The sequence below is a fragment of the Pempheris klunzingeri genome, chromosome 8, assembly GCF_042242105.1.
Source record: "Pempheris klunzingeri isolate RE-2024b chromosome 8, fPemKlu1.hap1, whole genome shotgun sequence".
Taxonomy (NCBI): Eukaryota; Metazoa; Chordata; class Actinopteri; order Acropomatiformes; family Pempheridae; genus Pempheris; species Pempheris klunzingeri.
In genome coordinates this window covers 2,846,094-2,870,327 of record NC_092019.1, presented here as the reverse complement: position 1 = coordinate 2,870,327, position 24,234 = coordinate 2,846,094, and the positions used below count along the sequence as shown (strand labels likewise).

Sequence of the window (24,234 nt, the reverse complement as noted above, 5' to 3'; positions counted from 1 at the left end):
CTGAAATAACCTCAGTATAAAACAGACATGGGAGAGGTGTGTCTTCTATGAGTTTGTAGTGATATTTGTCAACACAGATAAGAGCTCTTTTGAAAAGTGACAGAAAAACATGAGAGAGGAGATGAAATAAAAAGAATTCAAAGGAAAGGAGATTATTTTCTTCTTCAGACTGTCTTTATGTCCGAATGGTGCATCTTTCTATCTCACTTTCCTTCCCCCCTCTACCTTACCACACTCACACTGTCCTGAGGACCATGACCATGAGGCAGAGCCCAAAAAAGGGCAATGTCCCCAACAGCAGGTACAGGCCTGACTGTTATTTACATTCAATCATAGTTACATTTGCTGAAATTGTACTGCCACCTCATCCGTCTCCATCATCTCTTATTTGACTAAGACTCCAACCTGCCTCCTAATTACCGTTTGATGTGCTTGGACTCACGCTGCAGGCACATTTTATTACCTGCTTGATTCAAAAGTCTAGTTATAAAGCCTAGTAAGAAAATGTGAGACCCAGGTTTGTTGTTTTCTGCTCTCTGAATGTTCCGCGCTGTTTTGATCTGACTCCTGTAGATAGATGTATAACACAAAAAGCCAGGAACAACACTCCCATAGTCACAGCCATTCAATTACAGACATGTGGCTCATTTGCTTGGCTCTCCACTGGTTCCAGTAGGATTGGGCCATCTCGTCTTGTACTATACAGATCTAATGTCTTCCAGCCAACACAAACAGCTTCTGGGTTTAAGGATAAGACGTGTAACCTGCGCTTTGCCAGAGTAAACAGTGACAGAGTCAGAGGAGCACAGCTGCAGGAGTAAATAAAGGCAAACGGACAGAAGAGACAGAATATATCATTTTAAGATAAAGAGCGGACATTTTTCAGTCAAACAGTCTATGAACCAGTGAAATCAAGACATCATACAAACAAGACATGAAATCATTAGTAGAAGCTGTTTTCAATTGAATTCAGTTCTTCTAAGTAGCTCAGAGTGGCTGCAGTATTCATATTAAACCAAAAAAAACTGCCCCCCCCCCTCTTAGAAACAAAGATTTAAACTACAGCGTATCTTTCAAATATTCCTACAAATCAATTCAAAAACAGGGTATGAGGTGGCGATAAGTAAGAGCGAGCATCCTTCCCTGAGAGAGGGAAGCGAGGGTTTCAGCCAGCAGATGAGGGAAGAAAGAGCTGTCAGGTCGGAGAGGGGATTTGGGGTGGTGGGTGACCCCCGGTGAGAGTTAAGCAGCTATCGCCAGAAGCCTGTCAGTCAAACAGCGGGGGGCTTAGCTGCAACACGGGCCGGAGCAGAGAAGCAGCAGGCGGCGGCATATATCAGCAGAACACACACGGAGGCCGGGGACGCTGTGCTCACACATATAGAAACTAGGCCTACGTTATAAGATAGCACATATTTGCATTGAGACAAGGTATCTGCAGGGTTCAGGAAAGCAAATTCGGGACTTTGTAATGGTTCCATATGCGTCATTTTACAATTTGGAAACCATCATAGTTGAATTAATAACGCTACTCCAGTATACTTAGAGTAAACAGAGAAGGTGATAATTGAGATGATTGTCAGGAAGTGATTTTTCCACTAGCCTTTCGCTAATTCTGTCAAATTATAGCAAAGATTAGGGACCGTTTCCTGCAGGAGATCAGCCCTCAACCAGTGTGGGGCTATAACACAATGGCCCTTTGTGTGTGTTACAGAAGATTTATGATCCAGTGGATTACATGTAAAAGCTTGAGATTCTTGAAAAAAAATTTAAAAATTACTGGATGTCTGAAAAATAATTCGTATAACAATTTAGACTGAAAGACTTAATCGTAGTTAATCGAGGCTGTAAAATCTGCTTTTACTCTGCTGAGAAAATAGTTACCATCAACGCTATGTGAACTATACTTTATTTATCCAAGGTAGTATCATTACTTATATTCACTTTCAGCCCCCCAGCAGCCTCTAACAGATGCAATGTGCTCCATCCTACGGTGCTAATTTATGTCTTCAGTTTGTCCTTAGGGTGGCGTTAAAGGAAAGTCCAATATTTTGGGGCCAAACTGACATTTTGGCTCGAAGACGGCAGTGAGCTCCAAGGGTTCGTCCTTTGGAGAGCATGAATGAGCTCAGTACATGTTCATGGACATTAGGGTTGGATATTTCTTTGGCACCAGTGTTAAACTTGGCCTCATGATGGACTTAGAGGAAAAGTCTTAGGGAATCTCCGAGGACTGAGAATATAGACAGCTAAGTGAAATGGAAATTTGAACAACGTGTTATCAGATTGCTTGTTTCTGATCAAGATGTTTTACGTGAATAAAACTAACCAGCGCTGCTCTTATGATTTGTTCACACTCTGAACATGTTTAGCATTTAGGATATTTGATCCTGACACTTGCTGACACCTGCTGATAACTGGGCAAATATAAAATAACTATGTAATAGTAGACAAGAATAAGTATTTCATGCAGACTATAGGATACAGTGGTAGCTGAAATGGTGCTCCACGCTCCGTCAGGCGTGGGTTTCCAAGTATTGTGATAATGTTAGCATACTTTTCGATGTGAACCCCGAGGAGCCATTTGCTCCCATCTTGAACTGATCTTGAGGAATGCACAGACAATATAATGGAGGATGACACAGACTTTTCCGGCACAAGTTGGGTTGAATTCCATCTGTAATTACACTTAAACCAGCACTTACACAGAGAAATACAGCATCAGCACAATTCAGCAAGAGGAGGAGAGAGGGCAAAAGAAAAAGGGAAGTGCAGAAGTGAAGGAAGTACACGAGGATGACGGACACGTCTGCTAATATTTGCACCAAATGCATCAGTTCTATAGCCCTGAATCTGTTTACATGAATTAAAAGGACATAGCTGAGCAGTCAGCGCTGAACCACTTCATGCTCACGGTTTGATGTTTCCACTAATTGTACAGTATGGCCGACATGGCCAACAGAAAGGACTCTTCTATTTTAGATCAATCCACCCGTCTGCCTAACAGCTCACTTGTGTTATTGGACGTTCAAGCAACCCAACTTAACTTAAAGTCTGCTTTGCTGCCGCTCTGCTAACATGTAGTTCCCGCTGTGCCTCCCGGGTACAGACAGCGTCAGCCTACCTCTCTCTCGTCCTGGTGCAGCCACTGTTTGGGGTTGTCCTCTGTGGCCAGGAAGGCGATGAGGTCCAGGGCGGTCAGCCGAGTTTGCCGGCGCGACGACACAAAAATCAGCACCGGCTTGGCTGGGGAGTGGCTGCGTATCGCTGCAAAGAGAAGTTCAGAATGTATAGATATTGTGTTGATTACTTTGGGAGAAATTCAGCAACTGCTTCACTAAATTATTTTGGCTGCTCTGAAACGGTCTTCCCTTGTGGGTGCAGCACGCATGCATTTTCCTCTCTCAAACAAACTATGTGTTTCATTTCCAAAGTCCGTCTCAGTACATTGACTTCTCTGCCCTGTTTGTGGTATTCAGTTCCTACTGAAGACAAAAATCTTTAAAAAACACAGATACATAGTATAGTTTAACTTTTCTTTGTTTTAAAAAGACTCAGCGTCCTGATACAGCTGGACACTAGTTTTTAACAAAGATTACACAAACAGGAGGAAGTCGTGCATTTTCTGGGGACTATTTTCAGCAGAAGATTGATATGTATTTACAGCTACAGAGTTTATTTCTGGCAGCAGGACACTGGCTGTGGGATTGAGTCAAAAACAAAGCTGCAGTGTGTGTGATCATGGTAATGAAGGAATATGTCAACCAGTGCAACAGTGCGGCTCACTGGTGGGTTTTTAATGGTTTTTGGACAAAAAATGAGCAGTGAATGGTAAATTCATCGTCGGTTTCAGACTGAATGTGGGATTTGCCGACAATGATGACAATTTAATGATGTTTAATGCTGCAACAAACCTTATTCTTTACATCTGTCAAGTAGATTAGCCAATGACATTGACCACACTTACATCTGATCACATATTTTGGGTCAAAAACCCAAAAAAGCTAAAAATCCAGTGTGCAGATTGTCTGACATGTTTTTGTTGTGGTAGAGAAAGTACTTGAAATTAAAATTTTTAGAAACTAAGAAAACGTTTGATGTCATTATGTGAAAAAAACTGATAAAGCAAAAACGTACAACCTTTATATTGTCAGCTTAATGGTGCCAGTGAGACAGTTTACATTGGTCAGATCTCATATTCATTTTGAAGCTACAGATATGAACATTGATTTGATCATTTTTCCTTTTTAGTCAAAAAAAAAAGCTGGAAATTATCTAAGGCTCAAACTCAGAACTGAAACATGTGGAATTTGTTCAGGTGTTCTTCATTTATCTGAAATACACAGAGGGATTTGCACATTGAACAGAAAACATTGAATAGCTCTCAAAAAGCTGAAATATTTTTGCGCTGCCTGTTAAGCTGCAGCAGCATCTTTACCTTGAGGCAGCCATTAACAGGTCAAATGTACATATGATGTGTTAAACGTGTGTACATGTGGATGCACAGCCAGACCTTGGAAAGTAGGCTTGTTCATGCTGGCCATGCGGGGGCAGTAGTGTTGTCCTGGGAAACCATGGATGTGAACTTCCAGCGGTACGGGGCGAACAGATGGACGGAAGTTAAACAAACCCACCTGTTACCCACAGAAGAGTGGAGGGAGGAGAGAGAGAGAGAGAGAAAAGAAAAAATAGAAGAGTTTTAATGTGAGCAGCTGGCAACACGAAGCCCCATCTGGCTGTAATGTAAACTGTGTGTCGCTGTCACTGAGGCACAGAGCAGCAGGCCACTGCTGGACTCTGCTGTGCTGCGTTTAACCTTTGATGTGTCTGCTGTGTTTATTGTGTGATAATAAGGTGATATGGTGCCGTGTGTGAGCAGAATTTAACGCAAAGTGTGTTTTAGGATGTTGTAAAGGGCGTGATGCGTTATTTTGTGTGCGTTGTGTTGAGGGCTTGCTGCGTGTCTCCAGAAATCTTAAAAGCCTGGATAATGGATTGGGCAGTTACAAATCTAGCAGCTCAGTCCCAACAGCAGCCAGCCAGGCAGATTTATGAATGGCAGACGGCCAGTCTAGTTTGTTAACACTGTCTCTCTACAGCAGAGCTGAGAATCAGGCTACGATACTGTGAAAGTGTCTGTGATGAAGCAAAAATATGATCAATCCCAATAAAATATTTGTTCAGTAAGTCTATTGACAAGCATGTTCATTAATCCGATGACAACCTTTTTGCCTGACACATCACGTCCCATATCAGCACATCCTTCCAGCTTTGGATCTATTCTATTCTACGATTAGCCAAAAATAACACACAGCTCTGTTTTACACTTTCCCTTTTTGTTCGTCTACAACAGGCTCTTTCCGAAGCATAAGCTCACTGAGAAGAGGTCAACAGGCCCTTTCCCTTGATAAATATCACAGACGCTTCCCCGGGTGGGTGTAAGCAAAAACATTTGCAATTATCAGATGGGGGCCGTAAATGGCATCGGCAGTCCAGTTATCTTGCCTCAGACAAAAATGCTCATGAGCTAAAAAAAAACTGAGGTTTTCTATACCTTTCATAGTTTATAATAAACACATCTTTAATATGCATTTGGCCTGAAAATGGTCAGATTTATAGATATTAAACTGTAAATGTAGAAAGGTAGTGGGCAAAGCATAGAGAAAGAGCTCCCCTGGAGGTAGAAAGTGATAACTAGCAAACAAGAAACTAGAAAACACTCTGCTTTCATGCATTTTTTCACAGCAGCAGCAGCGAACATGACCCTTCCAGGAGGTGAACAAACTATCAGTATTGACTGTCCGTATAACAGCACATCAGTGTGGAATCCTCTCACTAAGTCCTCTTTGTATGATGGTGATGCTCCTCTGCTTCAGGCTGACGGGCCAAAACATCCATCTGCATCGCTGCAGTCATTCCCGATGATTAGAACTTAAGCATGGCATCCAGACACAGACTGCAAACGATTATAGAGATAAACTACAACATTAACTCCAGGCCAAACGTATCTGTTTATCTTAATTGCTATTATTATATACATTCAATCAGAAATAAAGAGGCAGGCATCAAATGAACCGTAAGAAACACGGAGCAAGACAAAGACTGTGGTTTGTGGCTGGCTTCACTGCACCAGTGTTCGTGGTGCACAAAGCCAATCGGACTGTTCCTGAAACGAGGGAGCTCATGAAGAAGATCCCTCCATTTGACCAAAGAACCAGAGGCCAGGAGGCAACAGGAATACACTGACGAAGCATTCTGGAGCCACGCTCTGATTTCTGGTGAACGACTACTACTGCTGCGCGCTTGGTGCCGTGATGGATGTCTGACCTGTCCGATCCCCAGCCAGTCGGCGAGGTCTCGAGCGTTGGCCAGAGCCGTGGACAGGCCGACGACTCGGACGCTCTTAGAAGTGTGAGAGGAGATGAAGTTGGTCCTGGACACAATTACTTCCAACACTGGACCCCTGTCCTCACCTGGAAACAGACATGGCAGGCAAAGCTAGAGCATAAACCCCAAAAACATGTAACTGAGCTTAAAAAGATGATGTCACACAATTAAATGCCATCACTGTATGGTACAGCCACACATGACTTCTATCTATATATCTAGACTGTATTACAGCAGGCTAGTCCACACTGACACCCTGTTTCTCACACCTTGAGAAGTCAGAGCTTCAAAAAGCATCTTGTTTTTGTTCGTATGCACATTGAGCTGAAAAGTTATTGTTGGAAACAGAACTGAATCATATTTTGAAGACTATAATAAAAAAAAAACTACCGGGTGTCAGCTTTAATCAACTAAAGAGGTTAAACAAAAAAAATAAGACAGCCTCTCGTACCGACTGTTGTGGACTCTTACCCAGCAGGTGGATCTCATCGATGATGAGGATGGCTACTTTCTGAACGTAGCTCCGGTTCTGCCAGCTTCTGCTCACTCCATCCCACTTCTCCGGGGTGGTGACGATGAGGTCGGCCTGTGCTATGGCTCTCATGTCTGGAGTCACGTCGCCCGTCAGTTCCACCACTCTGCACACAGAAAAGAACAGAACAGGTGCTCATTTCTATCAGTATTCTTAAACTTACATCATGACTTTGTCCAAAATAGTAATAACGATGTACGTATACGAGGCCATATCTGGAAAAACATGACTTTTGCTAGGTTTTTCTTTGTCTGGGTATAATTCCAACAGTACTTTCACACATGGCATCCAATAAGACACGGATAAACACAGCTTCTTATGCCTGTAAACTCGTATGTATGACAGAAGGTCAGGCCAGCTAACAGCTGACGCTCCCATCCATCAGTGCGCTCTGCTACCGTGAGCTGCCAGCCGCTTGGTGAGGGTTGTGTCTCTGTTGTCACTTACTTCTTCCCCAGTTTCTCCTGAATCCTGATCTTCCAGTCCTCAATCCTCTCTCTGACCAGGGCTTTAAGGGGGGCGATATACACCACCTGAACACACAGCAACACATGAAAACACTGATGGTACACTGATCGTCAGCGCTTTAGCAACAGTGGCCTGAATATCTGCCACAACATATAACTGTAAATAATGCAGACAGCACACGGTTATAATACAGGCAAGAACAATAATTAGACAAAATACAAATATAACTGAACTTACTCTGATTAATATACAAATCGTTAGATTTTCTAAAGGATTATGATGAAGTTCTGGATTCTCGTTGTCTTTTCTGACTTATTTAGACTTCTTGTGGTTTGATTATAGATTTTTTTTTCAAGCACAGAAAGAAAACTAGTCAAATGTTCCATAACAGTGTTTGACAGCTGATGACAACAACCTTTTCTTTGCTTTAATAACATCACACTACAGATCACAATCATCTCCCACTGACACGACGAGCTTTGAAGCGGACATTTACAGTTCACTGATGTCACCCTTCTACAGGCTTGAACAGATTTTCTCCTGTAATCAATAGAAAAGACAGAGAGAAGCCAGTACATTCCTCACGCACAGTAACGTGGGAGCAAGGAGCCAGTTAGTCAAACCTTAGAGGTTGGATACTTGTTGAAGACCCGGAACATGGCCATCTCTGCTGCAATGGTTTTACCAGAGCCCGTCGGGGCCCCCAGCAGGACGTTAGTGTCGGTGTGATACAGCGTGTGGAAGATCTGGGTCTGGATGGGGTTGAAGTGAGTGAACTTGTACAGGCTCTCGTACTCTCGGTTACCCAGAGCGGTCACGGGCAGCGGCTGCAGGTCCAGCAGCTCTGAGAGAGAAAGAGTAATGGGAAAAAGATGAAACTGTTTTTTTTTTTCATAACTAAATCTTCATGGCAGCAAGAGAGCACAGTGCAGCATGTCGGATAGGAATAATAACTGAGGGTGAAAGTTCCTGTGCATTGTAAAAAAAAAAGTGTTGGTAAGATCTATTAGATTTATTCACACGCACATGTTATGATGATTAAAACTACAAGGGCCCTCATCTGTGGCTGCGGTTCAAACTTCAAACAATTAGTTTCTGTTTCATCAGAATGAAAGTCAGGAATGAGGTGGAAAATATTATCTTCTACTAAAACGTCCTCCACAAAAATAAAGCTTTTACTTCAGTGGGTATAATAACAAGTGTAAGTGTTCAAGTAACAAACCATGAAAGATGCTGTTGTAAAGTAGTTATAGGAAACATGTTGTCTACACTAATGCAGCTGACTAGTGACTGAGAAAATGCTGCTATATCCTGCATGATTATTCATTTATCACTTTCATGACATGCAATTAACCCTTTCATGCACAGAGGTCACTACAGTGTGCAGACAATCAAAAGCTGTTCTCTTGTATATGCATGAGTTTTGATGGCGTAGCTGCACATCAGCCGCTACAGTGAAGCTGCTGCATCATCTCATCCACTGACTGCTGCACAGTGGAGCCAAGATGGCCGACAGACAGCCAGAAACACCAAGTTGCTCATTTTTTCCTGTTCAAACCTTCTAGAAAAAGAAACCATGCAGGTAAGAAACATATGGTGACATCAAGTAACATCTAAGGAGTCATGTGATGGAAATTATGATTAATCACATGTCCACTGAATTGTACATCATGCATCAGTAGCTAGATTTCAACTACTGGACATGTAAAAATATCTTTATAAAATATGGGTTGAAAAAAAAAGTTCAGATCTTGTTTTTCAGCCTAAAGATGAATAAACACACTTAGTAAAAAAAATCCTGACTGAGGTTATCATGATTCATGCATGAAAGGGTTAAACTATGATCTCGAAGGCTTGAAACTGGTCCAGAAGTGATGCTACCATTTTCACACAACACATTTCAGTCATAACAGTGCATTCACTGTACAGTCACGGCGTGTGGATGTTATAATGTTATCAATAATCAACCATTTATCTGGTACTTGAGCACTTTGAAGATGGTATTATGATGGAAAAGGCATCTCGTGTTTCCATGCGTCTCTTTTTAACGTCAAACGTCAGATTTCTTTTTGTTACACATGTATGATAGAACATGACAACCAGACTTTTACATAAGAGGCAGTTCTGTTAATGAAAGTCTGGGTATGTTGTCCCTCCATTAGCCTGTGATATGATCCCCTCTGTGATTTCTCCATGATAGGTGCTGTAATTGTGTCCGTTCTTTCTGAGGGGAAATGTGGTCGGAGATAATATGCCGGTTCCTTTCTTACAGTCTGGAGGAGTGAATGAGTGGAGAATGGGAGGATTAGATGCTTTTGTTCTCTCTCTCTCTCTCTCTGTGCAGCTTCCAAACAGCCATGCCAGTTTGTGGTGGTAAGCTGACTGTAAGTTATAGTTGGTGTTTTTTTAGGGGAAGTATCCTTTTGGTTGTGCCTGTATTAGATTTTAGTTCCAGATTAGGTTTCTTTCACAATACAAAAGATGCTTCAGCCATTAGTCTGTGGAAATCCTACTTTAAGTCTGTGCTAGTTTAGGCCAACAATTTATGGCCAACTCGTACTGCAGTAAAAAAAAAAAGGCTCATGTGACAAAGAAATCTGTGACATATTAGATTTGTATTAACAGTTCAGTCAGTTCACAATAACCAGACTAAACTTTCTCCTTATTCTTCAAATTGTATTGAATTTTAACATATATATTAGCATCTTTTTATTTTATTTCCTTTGTATCTTTAGTCATTTATTTATATAATATATTTATTTATTCATTCTTTTTTCGTCTTCCTGTTCATTCAGTCAGGAAAACAATCACAGTCATCACCTGCTGGTGTTGCTGTAACAGTCATTTAGCAGACCGACTTGTCATCACATAAATGTGTGTGTGTGTGTGTGTGAGTGTGTGTGTGAGTGTGTGTTACCAGTGTGTGGGGGGTGTCTCTCAGGTAAGATGAGGTTCTGGAAGTTAATGATGCAGACGGCCTCGGCCCCGAGCCAGCGGTCAGACACCGCCTTGATGTAGTACTGGGAGGGCAGGGGCTCAAAGATGGGGATGGTGAACACTATGTGCTGAGGCTCTTTTGTTACCACCTAGAGCAAGGGACGAACACACACACACACACACACACACACTCATAAAGATACAGGAAACAAGAACACACATCAGTCATCATGTGCTCTCTTTGAGGAACCCCGTCCTTAAAAACCCAACCTGTTTCTTCTGCAGGAGGATGTACTCGGAGTGATAGATGTGATCATTGGCGGGATCCTCCACCCATAACCACCAGGGCTCGCCCACTGACCCATGGACCTGAAAGAATTCAATCAGGCATCCTAAATAACAGGCAGCTGAGAAAAACAATAAAAACCACAAAAATATACACAAATTCACCTGTTGAACATAATTCAATCAAAATACCCCCCCAGCAGATATTAAATACATCCCAGCTTGTGCTGTTGTCGTGGATTGCAACACTCTGCAGAGGCACTGATGTTATTTTGTCCCCACAATATGTTACTGGAGACCTTAAAGCTAAAGGGCTTCAACATAAAACTCCACAAATGTATGTAAACCACACAAATGCTGATTCACAGATGGCTTGGCTCAAGGCTAAAGTGCAAACCAGCCACAGTCTTACCAAAAGCCCTGAGCTGGCTGCGAGTATATCTGACATTTGTTTTTCACTAACATGCTTTTGGGTCTTAAAGTGGCTCCTGCATTTTTTTTTCTAATCTCGAGGCCTGGTCTTGTAAAAGTATCGGACTCTTTTGGTTGATATTAAGCTATATGATGCATATTCTGAGACAAATCTGTGTTTAATCAACTCACCACAAACTAACATATAATAAACCTGGGGCAGGGGAATATTTCAACTTTGTGTGAGCACTGACTGAAAAGTGAATACTTCTTCTCTGTCTCTTTTCTACTCTACTAAAACTATTACCACTGAGCATTTTCAATGCAATAAACAAAATGTCGGCCTTTAAGATCCACCCACAGCTTCACTTTGGAATAAAGAACGACAAGTAGTGCTTGCAGGGTTGTGGCAGGGTGCACCATAATGTGTCAGTGTGGTCTGTTTCCTGGGTGACATCAGGGAGGCGGCTCATGTGTCGGTACATGTGTCCTGGCTCTGCAGCCGGATCAGGGCTAAGCCAGCCGGTCTTCCATTACCACTCTCCCATGATTGGAGCATGCATTGCTAATCGGACATAAACATTCATCTTCATATTCAGCCCTGCTACAATGAGCTTCCTGTTCGCCTCAGATTCCATGACAAACTCCGGACTAAGCTTCCCGTGATCCCCTCTGGCCCGTCTGAACACTGAGGTGGGACATGCTGGCGAGGCCGGGAGGCATTCTGGCTCTCAAGGACAGATGGAGATTCCACGGCTGTAATAATAACAAGGTAGGAGGAGCAGCCTCTTCTTTTCCTGTTGTGAAAATGTGACCATGTCTGCCTGGCTGTGTCAGTAAGTAGCTGTGGTGGGGGCAGCATGCGGGGGCTGTTGTGAAGTCAAGTAGTATTTAACTATGTTGTGTCTCATGATTCATTTTTGACACATTTTTCGTCGTGACTCTGAGGCCCTTGGAACAATTGAGCACATTGATGCGCGGCAGTAATCCATTTATTTTGGATTTCATCAGATTATGCAGGGAGTTGGACAACACGTTTACATCCTCTGGGGAAACCTGGTTACTGTACATTTACGTGCATACATGCAGCAGGTCAGTAATCTGATTTTAGGCCTCTCCCTGGTCTTAGTTTGGAAGCAAGTAGAGCTGCAACGGTCACTTGATTACTCGCCTCATCTATCAAAATAATGGCCGAACAATCAGCAGATTAATCGACAACGCTGTGACTGAAACCACGGAGAGATGCACCAATGTTTAACTGACTTCTTTTACCTAAAACCTTTCACTTCTGAAGATAGTTAATGCATTTAAAAAAACTCAATATTCATTCTAATATTTTACAACTTATCATTTCTACATCTTGCAATTAAAAAAACTATGTTACTGTTTATACAGTATATCTAAATCTGAAGGTCTCAAAATAGTTTTTATCACTATATTTAATTTAATAATAATAATGATAATTATTATTATTATAAAAGCAAGGAGAGATCCTTCGTAGGGAATTACTTTTGGTGTGGTGCCAAACAAAAGCATTCAAATTTCCTTTTTGTCTAAACTGTGGACTGTGTCAACCTTTAAAACATCAATCTGGAGTTGTGTGGGAGTGTATCTTTAGGGAGAAGTAAAAACTAGTAGGCAGACAAATAATGTCTCTTAAAAATGCAACAAATATGGATTTTCCAAGTACGTTTACAACTTTAGGTTTGCTGTTTCAAGCATTATCATCTAAGAAGAGAAGCGGACAGCAGCAGCATGGTCACATGTTATAATACACAGTATGTCGTCCATGTTTACCTGGTCATTCCAGCGAAAGTCAGGCGTGATGATGAGACGAACACGCAGGACGGTGCGTGTGATTGGCTGGATGCTGGCCTCCATTGTGATTGAGGGGATCTGATGGACACACTGTTTGACTGATAACCCGATGTTGACGTGGTGCAGCATGTGACCTGGGAAGAATACACCAGCAGGTTAGAGATTACACTAATTTCCTGAAGATTAAACTGACCTGGCTGAATTCAGCATGATAAAGCACGCACCATACTCAGCACTCTTTTCAAAAGAAATCTTGTTTTCATTCATTAATCCTCATTCTCATTAATTCCACTTTGCTTCAACTTTGCTGTTCTTTCGATCACTGTTCAGCTAGTGTCGATGAAAATCCTCATCCTGCAGCTGTTTCACATTAACAGCCTACCAGGACAGAGAGGGATTATACCCTCTGAGCCTGTGGAAGGCTTTTAATGTGAAACATCTGTTCAGGACCATTAATTGGATTAATTGACGGGAGCTAAACACAGAACAAAATAAATGCAGAACTGACTACAGTTAAAGGATTACACCTTGACGATTTTCAACCGACTTTGCATCATTTACTTTGTGGGCCGCATATACAAAAGCATGATGCTTAACTTTCCCCTGCGCTGCCTGCACTGACAGCGTCCACCAGGTGACGCTAAATGCATGCAGGAAAGTTAAACATCATTCATTTGCACGTAGTACCAACGCTGCAATGGTACAAAGCAGGCTGGAAATTGTCCAAGTGTCCCTTTAATGATTGGGAACGTCGCAGCAGCAGCAGCAGCAGCAGCAGCATGGTAGGTGTAACAAGGCTGCTGTAGAGTAATAATGCTGTGACTGTGTGCATCATCCTGAATTTATTAAGACAACAGGTACTTTAAACATGGAGGAAGTGCTGAGTTTGCATTAACACCTAAATAGAACGGGAGCCAATCAGAAAACAGGGAGAGTTCTTCCTTAAATATGATAAAATACACTTAAAAGAAGAGTTTCTTCATATAAAGACATGCAGCTGAGAGAAATAAAGGCCTCAGTCACTATTTGAGAATCGATGGCATGTTTTCGCCTGGTATTTAAGTGCTTTATTAGTTTAGAGTGGTTTATACAGTCTGCACCAGTGAAGCTAGGATTCAGCTGTTTTTACCAATCTCATCCTTCCTCATTTCCTTCAGTTGGTCCACAGTGAGCTTCTTCTCCTCCAGGCGGTTCAGTACAATGTGGCTGAGGTTGGGGAACTGGCGGAGAGGGTGGGCAAAGCCCCACAGCCGCTTGTCGATCACCTTGCAGAGGGTAAGCAGTCGGTAGGTCATGGTCGGCCACCGCTTCCTCAGAGCAATCTCAAACAAAGCCCTGACAATCCGAGCAGCGTTCTGCACGGAGACAAAGGCAGAAGAGGAAAAAAGAATTATAGAAGTACACATATTACCGCTGCACCACTAGACAGAGTATTTCCCCTTTCAGACATTCGTTTTAACATTAAACTTTAAAAAGTTGGAACAAAACAACTAAGCGACTGAAAGACGTTTGTACGGGACCACGAGTGACTTGCAGCAGCTGGATGGTACATCATGCTGTACACACTGGTGATTAATCATGTGATCAGGAGGAGGTCTGCCTGGTCTCAGACGTCCAGGTTGGCCACAGCTGTGCACTGATGGATTGCTCATGTCAGTTCTGGAGAAGAGGTCAGGTGGTACTGTTGCTCGCTGATAGACTGCTCAAGTCTGGTCAGGCTGTGATTGATTTGGTCAGGTGTTAAAGTGATCTGATTGTCTGGGGAGGTCTGAATGCACTCTGGATTTACTGAAATCTGGCTGTGCTCTGTTTGATAGCTGGGTGAGACTGGGAGGTCTGAGTGAACACAGTAGGGCCTGAAGTCTGGAGAGAACAAACGCACCGAAAAAAGGATCCTGTTAATCTTTGGTCACACTCTTCTGCTCCATATTAAAACTACCACTGTACCACCAACCACTATTGGACCATCCAGTTCCAGCGATTCGGCACTGCTGCCACCATTTTCTCTGGTTTCAACAGCAAAACTGTTAATATCACTGTCTGCTGTCAAAAATACTTCCAGGATCTTCATATTATATACAAAGTGTAAAGACAGTTTAACAGCTACACTAAACTAATGTAGTCTAATACGAGAGCCCTGGAGCAGACAGTCATCATGTCCAAGTGTTGTTGAAACTGTTTTAAACGCTAAGCGACAAACACAATGTTGTAGAATGTTTATGTTTCTCAGCCAAAAAATTAAACTGCAGTTAATGTAAGTTAATGTTAGTTTGTTATCTGGATCTGTTACCTGAAGATCTGGTAACTTAGTTTCCAACTAATTTAACATAATTCAAACCTTTAAATTTGCGTATTTGAGGATTTACTGTACTGATGTGTTATTTATCTTGTAGTGTGTGTGTGTGTGTGTGTGTGTGTGTACAGTACGTCTGTGTGTTTTCTCACCTGTGCCACATACGACAGATCGGAGATGAGGGAGAAGCTGTCCACCTCCCCTCGGCTGATGTACGTCTGAAGCAGGATGTTGATCTTGCCGTAGCTGTTCTCCACCCCGCCTGCAGCTGGCAGCTCGCAGTTACACAACAACTGCTCCAGCTCCTCCAGCTCCTCGTCACGAACCTGCCAACACACATCCCCGATGTGGTACACTATAATTTCCATCTTGTAATAAAGTTTTTACAGTTCCATCCTGTGGGTAGACCGATAACGCAGACTAAACACAGTAAACCATCAGTTTGCTCGGTGGGTGACCGCAGGCTTTTAGTTCAGCTTTAACAGAAGAGGAGCTCTTACCTTAAGCTGTTCGAACTCTTCGGCCTTGGACACTATGTTGAGGACGTCAGCCTCTGTTCGCTGAGAGTTGAAATTTTCATTGAAGGTCTTCGCAGAAGGAGGGAAAAGAAATGTAAGTAGTTGATGGAGTTTGAAGCAGGAAAAGTGATACCTGTGCTGAGGGTAAAATAAGTCTGCTTACTCATGCAGTGGCTAAATATGATTCTTTGACTGAAAAGTACAGGAAACTCAAACTTCTGAAATTGTAAAATGCAGTAAGTTTCTCTTATTTGCTCCCTTGTTGTCTCTTGACTTAAACTGTGCCAGCTTTACGTCTTCACAACAAGATAAATGTCCAAACACTCAGAGAACGCCGACTCCCGTGAAGAAAAGAACTCAAATTGAAAAAAAAATTCAATGCGCTTCATCCAAATATCTGTCTACAGGGTGAACTGCAGCACAACTAGTTACTACTGTTTAGTGCAGCATTAACTGGACCAACTTCTGCAAACCTGCAATCTATCTAACGTCCAGCAGGGGGCGTCTGCTGTTTTGGAAAAAGAACTCTATGAGAAATTGACTTCTCACTTGATTCATGACATTTATTACCTCAGTAAACATTTTCCTAAAGAGTTTACGGTCTCAGTCGCTAGTTGTAGGAGTATCTGATGTAGGAGTGAGTCTACCTCGATGGTGTTGTATCTGATGTAGGAGTGAGTCTACCTCGATGGTGTTGTGTATCTGATGTAGGAGTGAGTCTACCTCGATGGTGTTGTATCTGATGTAGGAGTGAGTCTACCTCGATGGTGTTGTATCTGATGTAGAAGTGAGTCTACCTCGATGGTGTTGTGTATCTGATGTAGGAGTGAGTCTACCTCGATGGTGTTGTATCTGATGTAGGAGTGAGTCTACCTCGATGGTGTTGTATCTGATGTAGGAGTGAGTCTACCTCGATGGTGTTGTATCTGATGTAGGAGTGAGTCTACCTCGATGGTGTTGTATCTGATGTAGAAGTGGCTGGCGGTCCTGCCCAGGTCGGTGGAGGCAAAGTATCCGGTTCGCTCCTCGAAGCGGATCATCCTTGCCTTATCCAGCTTTCTCCCCGCCTCCACCACCAGCTCCTTCCTGTACAGCTCCAAACAAGGATCCATCTGGAAAAGTAAATACATACATAAATGCTTAATTTTTTAATCCACCAGTTACAGTCAAGCATGTGGGACTTACTGTTTTCGGTGCCGTTTGTCAGCGGGATTACAGGAAAACTACAAGCCTGATTTTCATGAAATGTGGTGCAGGGGAGTAGGACCAGTTCAATCTGGGAGCAGATTTTTGACATGATTCTTGTAGTTTTGGAAATATATCCAGACATAAATAGTTGTTGCTTTGACAGATTCATGTCATAGAAGACTGAGCACACTAGTAATATGTGTTTTTGCTTTTAAAATAATCATTTTAAAAACTCAGTTAACAGTTCAATTCAACAATTTGAGTCAATGAACTCAAAATCATTTACTAAATGTCCTATTTATCTATATTCCTTTCCAGAAATATTAAAACAAAAATCAGATCCCCTGAAATATGTAACACGAGCAAAAAGTCAGTCACAATCAGGTTTAGACTAATTTTTATGGTCACATTAATGCTTCGTCCATCGTAGTCAAAGAATCCAGGAGGAATGAAGCAGATTCCACCAACCTGATAAGCCTTGTGGTTGATGCCGTATACCAGTGGGTTGGCCCTCATGCGAACGTAGAGGTAGGTGTAACTGAGCCACTTCACTGCCTCCTCCACGTTGGTGACCGTTCCCAGGGCGACCTGAGCCCGGCAGAGAGAAGACACACACACACACACTCCTCACACAGAGCCACTGACATCCTGGTCTCTGCCGCCATCTAGTGGACATTACAGGAGACTGCAGTCTCTAACGACACCGCTGTCACACTTCTCGCCACTACGACACGCTTTGGGTCCACAATGAGCTGGTAAGACTTTCTCAGAATATAAATAAACACATAAGGGTTTGGCTTGGAAGTGGATCACTTGCATGCAAAGTACATCAGTGTGTTTTTTTATCATCCAAACAGAATAATGTTTCATTAATGGACGGGCAATGTAGCCTTCATCAGAGTATGTACGACATACTTGATATTTCTTTAGGGCACCTTATGTAATCAACAATTAACAACACTTTAAGTATCTGTTTTTGTTAATTTTCTTATTAATTTGGTTTTTTTTCCAGGGTATGTTGTTTCCTGCTGCTTGTTGGTTTGTACAATCTGCTCTATTAAAAGAAAAACTCATCTGATGAAGGTTTGACGCTGAAAAGCATCAGCAGATATCAACAATGATCGAGACCCAAAGTGACTCCTACTACTCTGATCATGCTTTACCCTTATTTGCTAAAGGAAAAACACATTAGAATCAATTACAATCGTGTTGGTAAAGAAAAACAGCACAATATTACTATTATTATTACTATTATTATTATCTACATACACACAAAGGCAGACAGACCCCCCACAGTTCTTTATCACACAGGGAAGGAACTCATGTCAAGGTCTCAGATAGAATGATGACACTTGCTGAAACCTACTCTGTTTAAATCATTTATGACTTTACAGATTTTTTTGTAGGTTCCCGATGTGGAAAAACTCTTCCTCTCAACGGCTGCCTTTATATTCAGAAGAGAAAGAAAACTATTTCGCATCTACAAATGGAAAGAATAGTCCGAACAGACTGACCTCAGCGTTGAGGTTGTCGGCCAGGCTGTCCAGGAACTGGCTCTCGATGGGGTTCTGCTGGGTGAGCAGGGTCAGGTAGTGGCTCAGTTTGTCGTGGGTGGTGATGATGGTGCCCTCGCCGAACTTGTCAAACTGGGGACGACCTGCGCGCCCAAATATCTGCATGACATCCAGGATGCCCAGATCCACCAGGGTGCCGCGCTTGGCGTCGTAGATCTGAGTTCCCTGTTAGAGCCACAGTCGAGAGAAATGATTTCAGAGGAGTGGGAACATACGCAGGAACGTATGAGCGAACTTATTACATGTGGTGGTTCTACGGAGTCAGATCGCTCTCAGCATTAATCAATAACACCAAAGGATTCACAAATATGAAGGAGGGAAGCACAATAACCTAATGTCTAATGGTGAAATAGTTTGGAAGATCAATAAGACACTGGCTTGGTCATGTAGAGAGGAGGGGGCAAGTTTTAAAAGAGCATACTTACACCATAGTTTGTATTTTAAGGTTTGAATACACGTATTTCACTAATGTGAACATACAGAATGATACAGAAACATTATCCCTGACTTTTAGTGAGTAGTGTATTTGTGAGTTGTTTTGAAAGATTTACATCTGCAGTGGGAACTAATGAGATTGGTGCAGAAAGCCTGTAAATAAATAATAATAACGAGCTTTAAGGCCGTCAACTACTGAATCTACATGTTGCTTCAGTGGTGTATTTCACCAAACAAATGGGAAATCAATGAAATGACCAGAGTCATAGAGTAATTGGAGCCTCTGAAGTCCCTGAAGGTCTGAGAAACCAGGACAGTTGCTGGTAATCCAGCCTCGATTCCAGAAAACACAAAGAGGAAAGACAAACCAGGCCAACAACCAAACCACAACTAGAATGCAAGACAAATAGACTAATAGTAAGAACCTTGATGATGACCGCATGGGCTGGCAGGTTCACTCCCCAGGCCAGGGTGGCGGTACAGACCAGCACCTTGAGGTGGCCTTTGGAGAACATGGTCTCCATCAGGTTGCGGTCAGACCTCAGCATGCCGGCGTGGTGAATCCCAAAGCCCTCGGGGAACATCTCCTTCATCTGCTTGTTTCTAGAGCGCTGGATCTGAAAGAGGTGGTGGGAGAGGTTAGCTTTAAAGAAGGAAAGAGATGTGCTGGAAGGGCGTGAGAGAGGGAAAGCAAGTCACACTGGGTCTGTGGGTGGGAAGTCAGAGCAGATCCAATATTATATGTGGCACCACTGAGGGAAAAAAGAGGTCTCTGAGAGAAACTGGCCATAACTGTTGTTGTTTTTCTCAGGCTGACAGCAACAAGAACAGGAACAGCTAAGAACAAAATGCACCCCAGTAGTAGAGCTGACAATGTGCAGCTGAGTCAGCAGCTCTATGAAAATATTAACAACCAGGGTATTAAGGTGATTTGTAATAAAATGAAGAGGTGTTGACTCTGTAGATTCAGAGAATATCTGCAGCTCAGAGACCACACACACACACACACACACACACACACACACAAATGGAGATGTGTGCTGGTGACTGACAGTGGGGCTGTGACCTGGCCGGGCTTGAGGGGAGTCCTCATCACAGGGCTTTATCTCTCTCTCTAGGCAACTAAATAGAGGTCAGGGCCCAGCACTTCTCTGCACCGCAGCCCATTAATGCCGGCAGCTGTCTGCCTCACACACACACTGTCTGGGTGTTTGGGTTACGCTGAATGTCTGAGTTTGTATGCAAACCTTGTGGAGAAGGGAGGACGGCTGAGGCCCGACCAGACGGAGCAGTTTTTGCAGGTTGCACATTGCTGCTTTTTTAAAATTAATTATTTCATTTTTATATTATTGCTAGGCATCCACCTCACATTAATTACACTGCTTTGAATATGTTGTTAGTGGGGTTATAATGATCTGTTAGTTAGCTAGCTTGCTAATCGCTGCAGTGACTCTGAGATCAGTTCTGCCCTTTTGAAGTGAGGAACAACGACACACATTATCACACACATTGTGGCCAATATTGTGGAACACTTTTGCAGTGAAGTTAATGCTAGTTTTGTTTTCTTTCCCTCTTCCTCTGCTCGGAGTTTACAATTAAGTAAACTGGGTCAAATGTTACATATATCTTCTTTCTTAATGTGAGAACAATACATTGGTTGAATTGATGTAAGAAGTTTAGTATTAGCACTTTTAGGAAGTCATTTCTACAAGTTGCTGTTGTCTCTTCAGCGGGACGTGATGTTCCTACTTTTTAAACGAGGACCAAATACAATCAAACTGAAGAAGAAAGAAAAATGGTGTACTTTCTCATTGGCTTTAGAAATACATTTTCAGTTCTTATCAGTTAGAAAGAAGGAAGAAAAGAGGTTCTTGGTGAAGGTGAGGGAACCAAACTGTGTCTCCTGTGTCAAAGTCACACACTCATGACTTCCTCCTGACAGACGAGGCTCCCACAGGTCGGTTCAACGTTAAAAACAGGTCGTGTTTAGGTGCTTGAATAAAAGACAGGACGGCCTCTCCGAGTGTTCGCCTGAGTCTGAAAGCTTTTTTAGAATAAGATGCTCACTGTTTTCCCTCAGTTTGGACATTTCTCCCTACATCACGTAACAGTCGACTGATTCCCACAAGTGTAGACAGAATCAGACAATGTGCACGGACCAACAAGTACAAGATGCAGGTGCTGATATAAGGACATGATCCCTCACTGGCTTCCCACTGAAGAACACTGGGTCCTGATGGGTCTAAGCTACAAGTGTGCTGATTGAACCAGGGTAAGGAGTGCTGCTCCACCTTTGAGGCCTTTGAGGATGCATGTCTACGTACGTTTGCATTTCTCTGTGAAGGCAAACGTTTCCGAACAGGTATGTAAAAAAGCTTTTGCCAGTGATGTGGTCAGACATAAGGTGGGACCTAATTCGTTCAAAGCATACCAAACCCTTTAATAATTAACATGTGCAGATTCTTTGGCACCTTCTGCACAAGTCTTGCATATTCCCTCTTCCTCTCTGAAGCACTGATGTCTGGATTTAATATGCCGATGCTGTTTCTCTTCCAGTTCCATGCTATGTACCGTGCTTTTTTATTTTCCAGATGACAATCCTATATAAGTGATGCAATAGAACAAAAAGCAATCCTGCTCTGCTGTCTAAAGCCATATAACACTGAAAACCGGGGCGAACTGTAGCCTGGTGAGAGTCCTCAGGGCCAGGCTGTGCTCTGTGCTGTTGAGATCCATGTGAGCCGGGGAAGGCAGGTAATTGAAATGCTATGGCTGAGGCTTTGCTTTGAGGTGTCAGAGTGTGTTATAGCCATGCTTCCAGCATCTAATCTAAGGTGAGTTAGCGCTGATGTCTGCTGTGCCATGGCTGTATTTGAGATGGCAGTGACCTAAGCTCCTGATCAGGTCCCATTAGGCCCTGCCACTAGCTGCTGCTCCTGCTGCAAAGCTCAGTCCGTCCACAGACAGCCAGCTGCCACCTCCACTCACCATCTATCATTGTGGCGGCTACACAAAGAACATCAGCGAACTCCAGAGCTGAAATAAACTATTCAAGAGACGTCAAACCTTCAACTAAGCAGAGTCAGATGTAACTAACCGTTTTTACATTCCTGACGATTGGATTCATATATCTCTGAGCTTTTTTAGTAATAGTGTGCAGCAGAGAAGCAAAAGCATTTTTAGAAATGTGGAAGCTTCAAAGCTGACATTTCACCAAAACTGTGACCACCAACACTGACACTCATCGGCACCAACGCTGCTCATTTACTCTGTTAAACTGAGGCAGGATGGCTAATTGTTGAATTCATTTAGTGGCCCTTGACAGTCATAATGTTTGGTGCTCAGAGAGGCTGGCTGTTAATGCTGCATGGGCAGGAGAGAGTGGGAGGATGATTTCCACTCATGCACACTCTACTCCCCTTTTCTACCACGATATCCCTCCATCTCTTAATATTCCCTTCCATGTTTAAGCTCCATCAAGGGGGGATATTTACTAAACCTACTGCAAATCATTGTCAGCAGGGCAGAATTTTATATAATCACATGGTTTAGCATTAAGTGCTGCTTTGTGTGCATGAAACACAAATGGAATGATTGGTGGTTGATTTTAAAAAGGGATCCCGGAGTTATGAGAAATCATTTGGAGAATTTAGACCCTTTAAACTTTTTTTTACACTACTGCCATAAACAGATAATAAGCAACTGACCTCCTTCATAAGTATTTCATGGACTCCCATCATATTGCAGACCGGACCTGCTGTGAGCTATTAAAAGTCAACAAAAAGCCAAGCAGGAGGTAACGGAGGCTGATCTTATGTATTGTTGTGGTGCTATAAACAGCACATCTGCTATAAATATTTGCTTTATATATCTACAGATGTTTTTAGGCTCCTTTTCTGATCTGAAATCCGGTTCAACCATTATAAGTAAAAATGTCTCTCTTCCTGTATTTTGTGCCTCTAAACAACAGCAGCTTAAGGTAAATATTACTGTAGAAGGCTGGACTGCTTTCCCACCATTTTACCTGAGCAGAACGTCAGCAGCCTTCAGTAAAAAGGGAAAAATGCTCTTTGTCCACAAACACCGCTGTGCTGCGTTCTGGCTCCACTGCAGCTCCCACATGAGCTCTAGTGCCGCTGAAGTCAGCGTCTCAGTGTCCACAGGACATGTAAGGCACTCGCTCTGCTATCTCCATGTGGCAGTTTTTTTGCTTGCACCTCTGAAGCGTGAAATTAACTTGTTAATATACAGTAAATGTAATAAAATGTATTGATAATTGAAATGAATATTTAGTGATGATTTCTATTCTTTATTGATTTGGACTCACAAATATACCTGAAGAGTAGTTTATCTTGTTTGCTTTTATCACCTCTACAAAGTCTGTGAAACAGGAGAGGGGATGCTACAGTTTAATTATGCTAATATGAAGATAACAGTCATTAAAACGGCTGCGTTAAAGCCATAGATTATTTATTACAGACGATCAGAAGTGAGCTGCAAACTTGTTTAAACTTGTTTATCGCTAGAAATGAGTCTGCTGGACAACAAAGATTTAGATGCTCAGCTTTTGAAATGCTTAAACATTTAAACATTTAGTGAAAACACAATATGCAATACAGAGTAAAAGTCTAAATACCTTGTACAGACCTCGTACCTGTGTGAGGCAGTAATGGAGGTCGTTTGTATGTTTGCTTGAGTGTCTCTGTTGATGTATTGTTTGTCCTTTTGTGTAGATTAAAAAAATAAAAAAAGTGCATGATACCAGGCCTTTGTTCTTGAACATAGTGGGTGGCACAGCAGAACAGTTAAAACTCCAGTCAGCCGTTTTAATGCTGATGAAGAAGCAATTAATGAGGAAAATGGACTTGCTATGCACTATCATGATAACACGCAAGGCCGCTCCCCGAGGCTATGAGACTGCAGATGTGCTGTAACACCAGAATAGTCGCACTGGATGGAGAGGTTTTCTTCACACCGGCCCACTATTTTACAAAGCTGTGCTTCTATTTGAGGCCGCCGCTCTTGTGATGTGTGTGTTTGTCACTCCACCGTGTCATTCCTATTTTCCACCAGCCTTTGAGGTGTGGCTCATTGTTGTTGATCAGCGTACTGGGGAGCTGGTTTGGCACAGTGATAGGTTGTCAAGGATCTGACACAATGAAAGGACCGGCGGTGGACCAGACTTAAAAATAAAAATAGCAGCAGTGAAAGCAAACAGAGACATTAATGAGCCTACTCTGGTGTTGCTGTGGAGTCCCTGGAGGCTTCGCACTCACAGGCATCAGTGTGTCTGCATCGGTGTGTCTTGTCAAACAAAATGACAAGAAAGCAGCACATCTAAAGACCACAGAGATGGAGAGTTTGAAGAGGAAGACAAGACTCACAAGA

The 24,234-nt window shown here is 42.6% G+C and overlaps 1 protein-coding gene across 1 annotated transcript in view; it reads right to left on the bottom strand.

Moving 5' to 3' along the window:
- The window catches only part of ascc3 (activating signal cointegrator 1 complex subunit 3), a 119,848-nt gene that overhangs the window by 20,971 nt on the left and 74,643 nt on the right, over positions 1-24,234 (bottom strand). Inside the window, exons 15-30 of the mRNA XM_070834977.1 lie at positions 19,272-19,463; positions 18,352-18,576; positions 17,306-17,425; positions 16,597-16,761; positions 15,632-15,718; positions 15,284-15,457; positions 13,968-14,193; positions 12,818-12,972; positions 10,595-10,693; positions 10,305-10,473; positions 8,011-8,231; positions 7,367-7,452; positions 6,859-7,025; positions 6,328-6,473; positions 4,514-4,634; positions 3,125-3,267 (exon numbers count right to left, since the gene is read on the bottom strand). Of these exons, the coding sequence (XP_070691078.1) occupies positions 3,125-3,267; positions 4,514-4,634; positions 6,328-6,473; positions 6,859-7,025; positions 7,367-7,452; positions 8,011-8,231; positions 10,305-10,473; positions 10,595-10,693; positions 12,818-12,972; positions 13,968-14,193; positions 15,284-15,457; positions 15,632-15,718; positions 16,597-16,761; positions 17,306-17,425; positions 18,352-18,576; positions 19,272-19,463 (2,496 nt within the window). The remainder of the gene's footprint in view (positions 1-3,124; positions 3,268-4,513; positions 4,635-6,327; positions 6,474-6,858; positions 7,026-7,366; positions 7,453-8,010; positions 8,232-10,304; positions 10,474-10,594; positions 10,694-12,817; positions 12,973-13,967; positions 14,194-15,283; positions 15,458-15,631; positions 15,719-16,596; positions 16,762-17,305; positions 17,426-18,351; positions 18,577-19,271; positions 19,464-24,234) is intronic.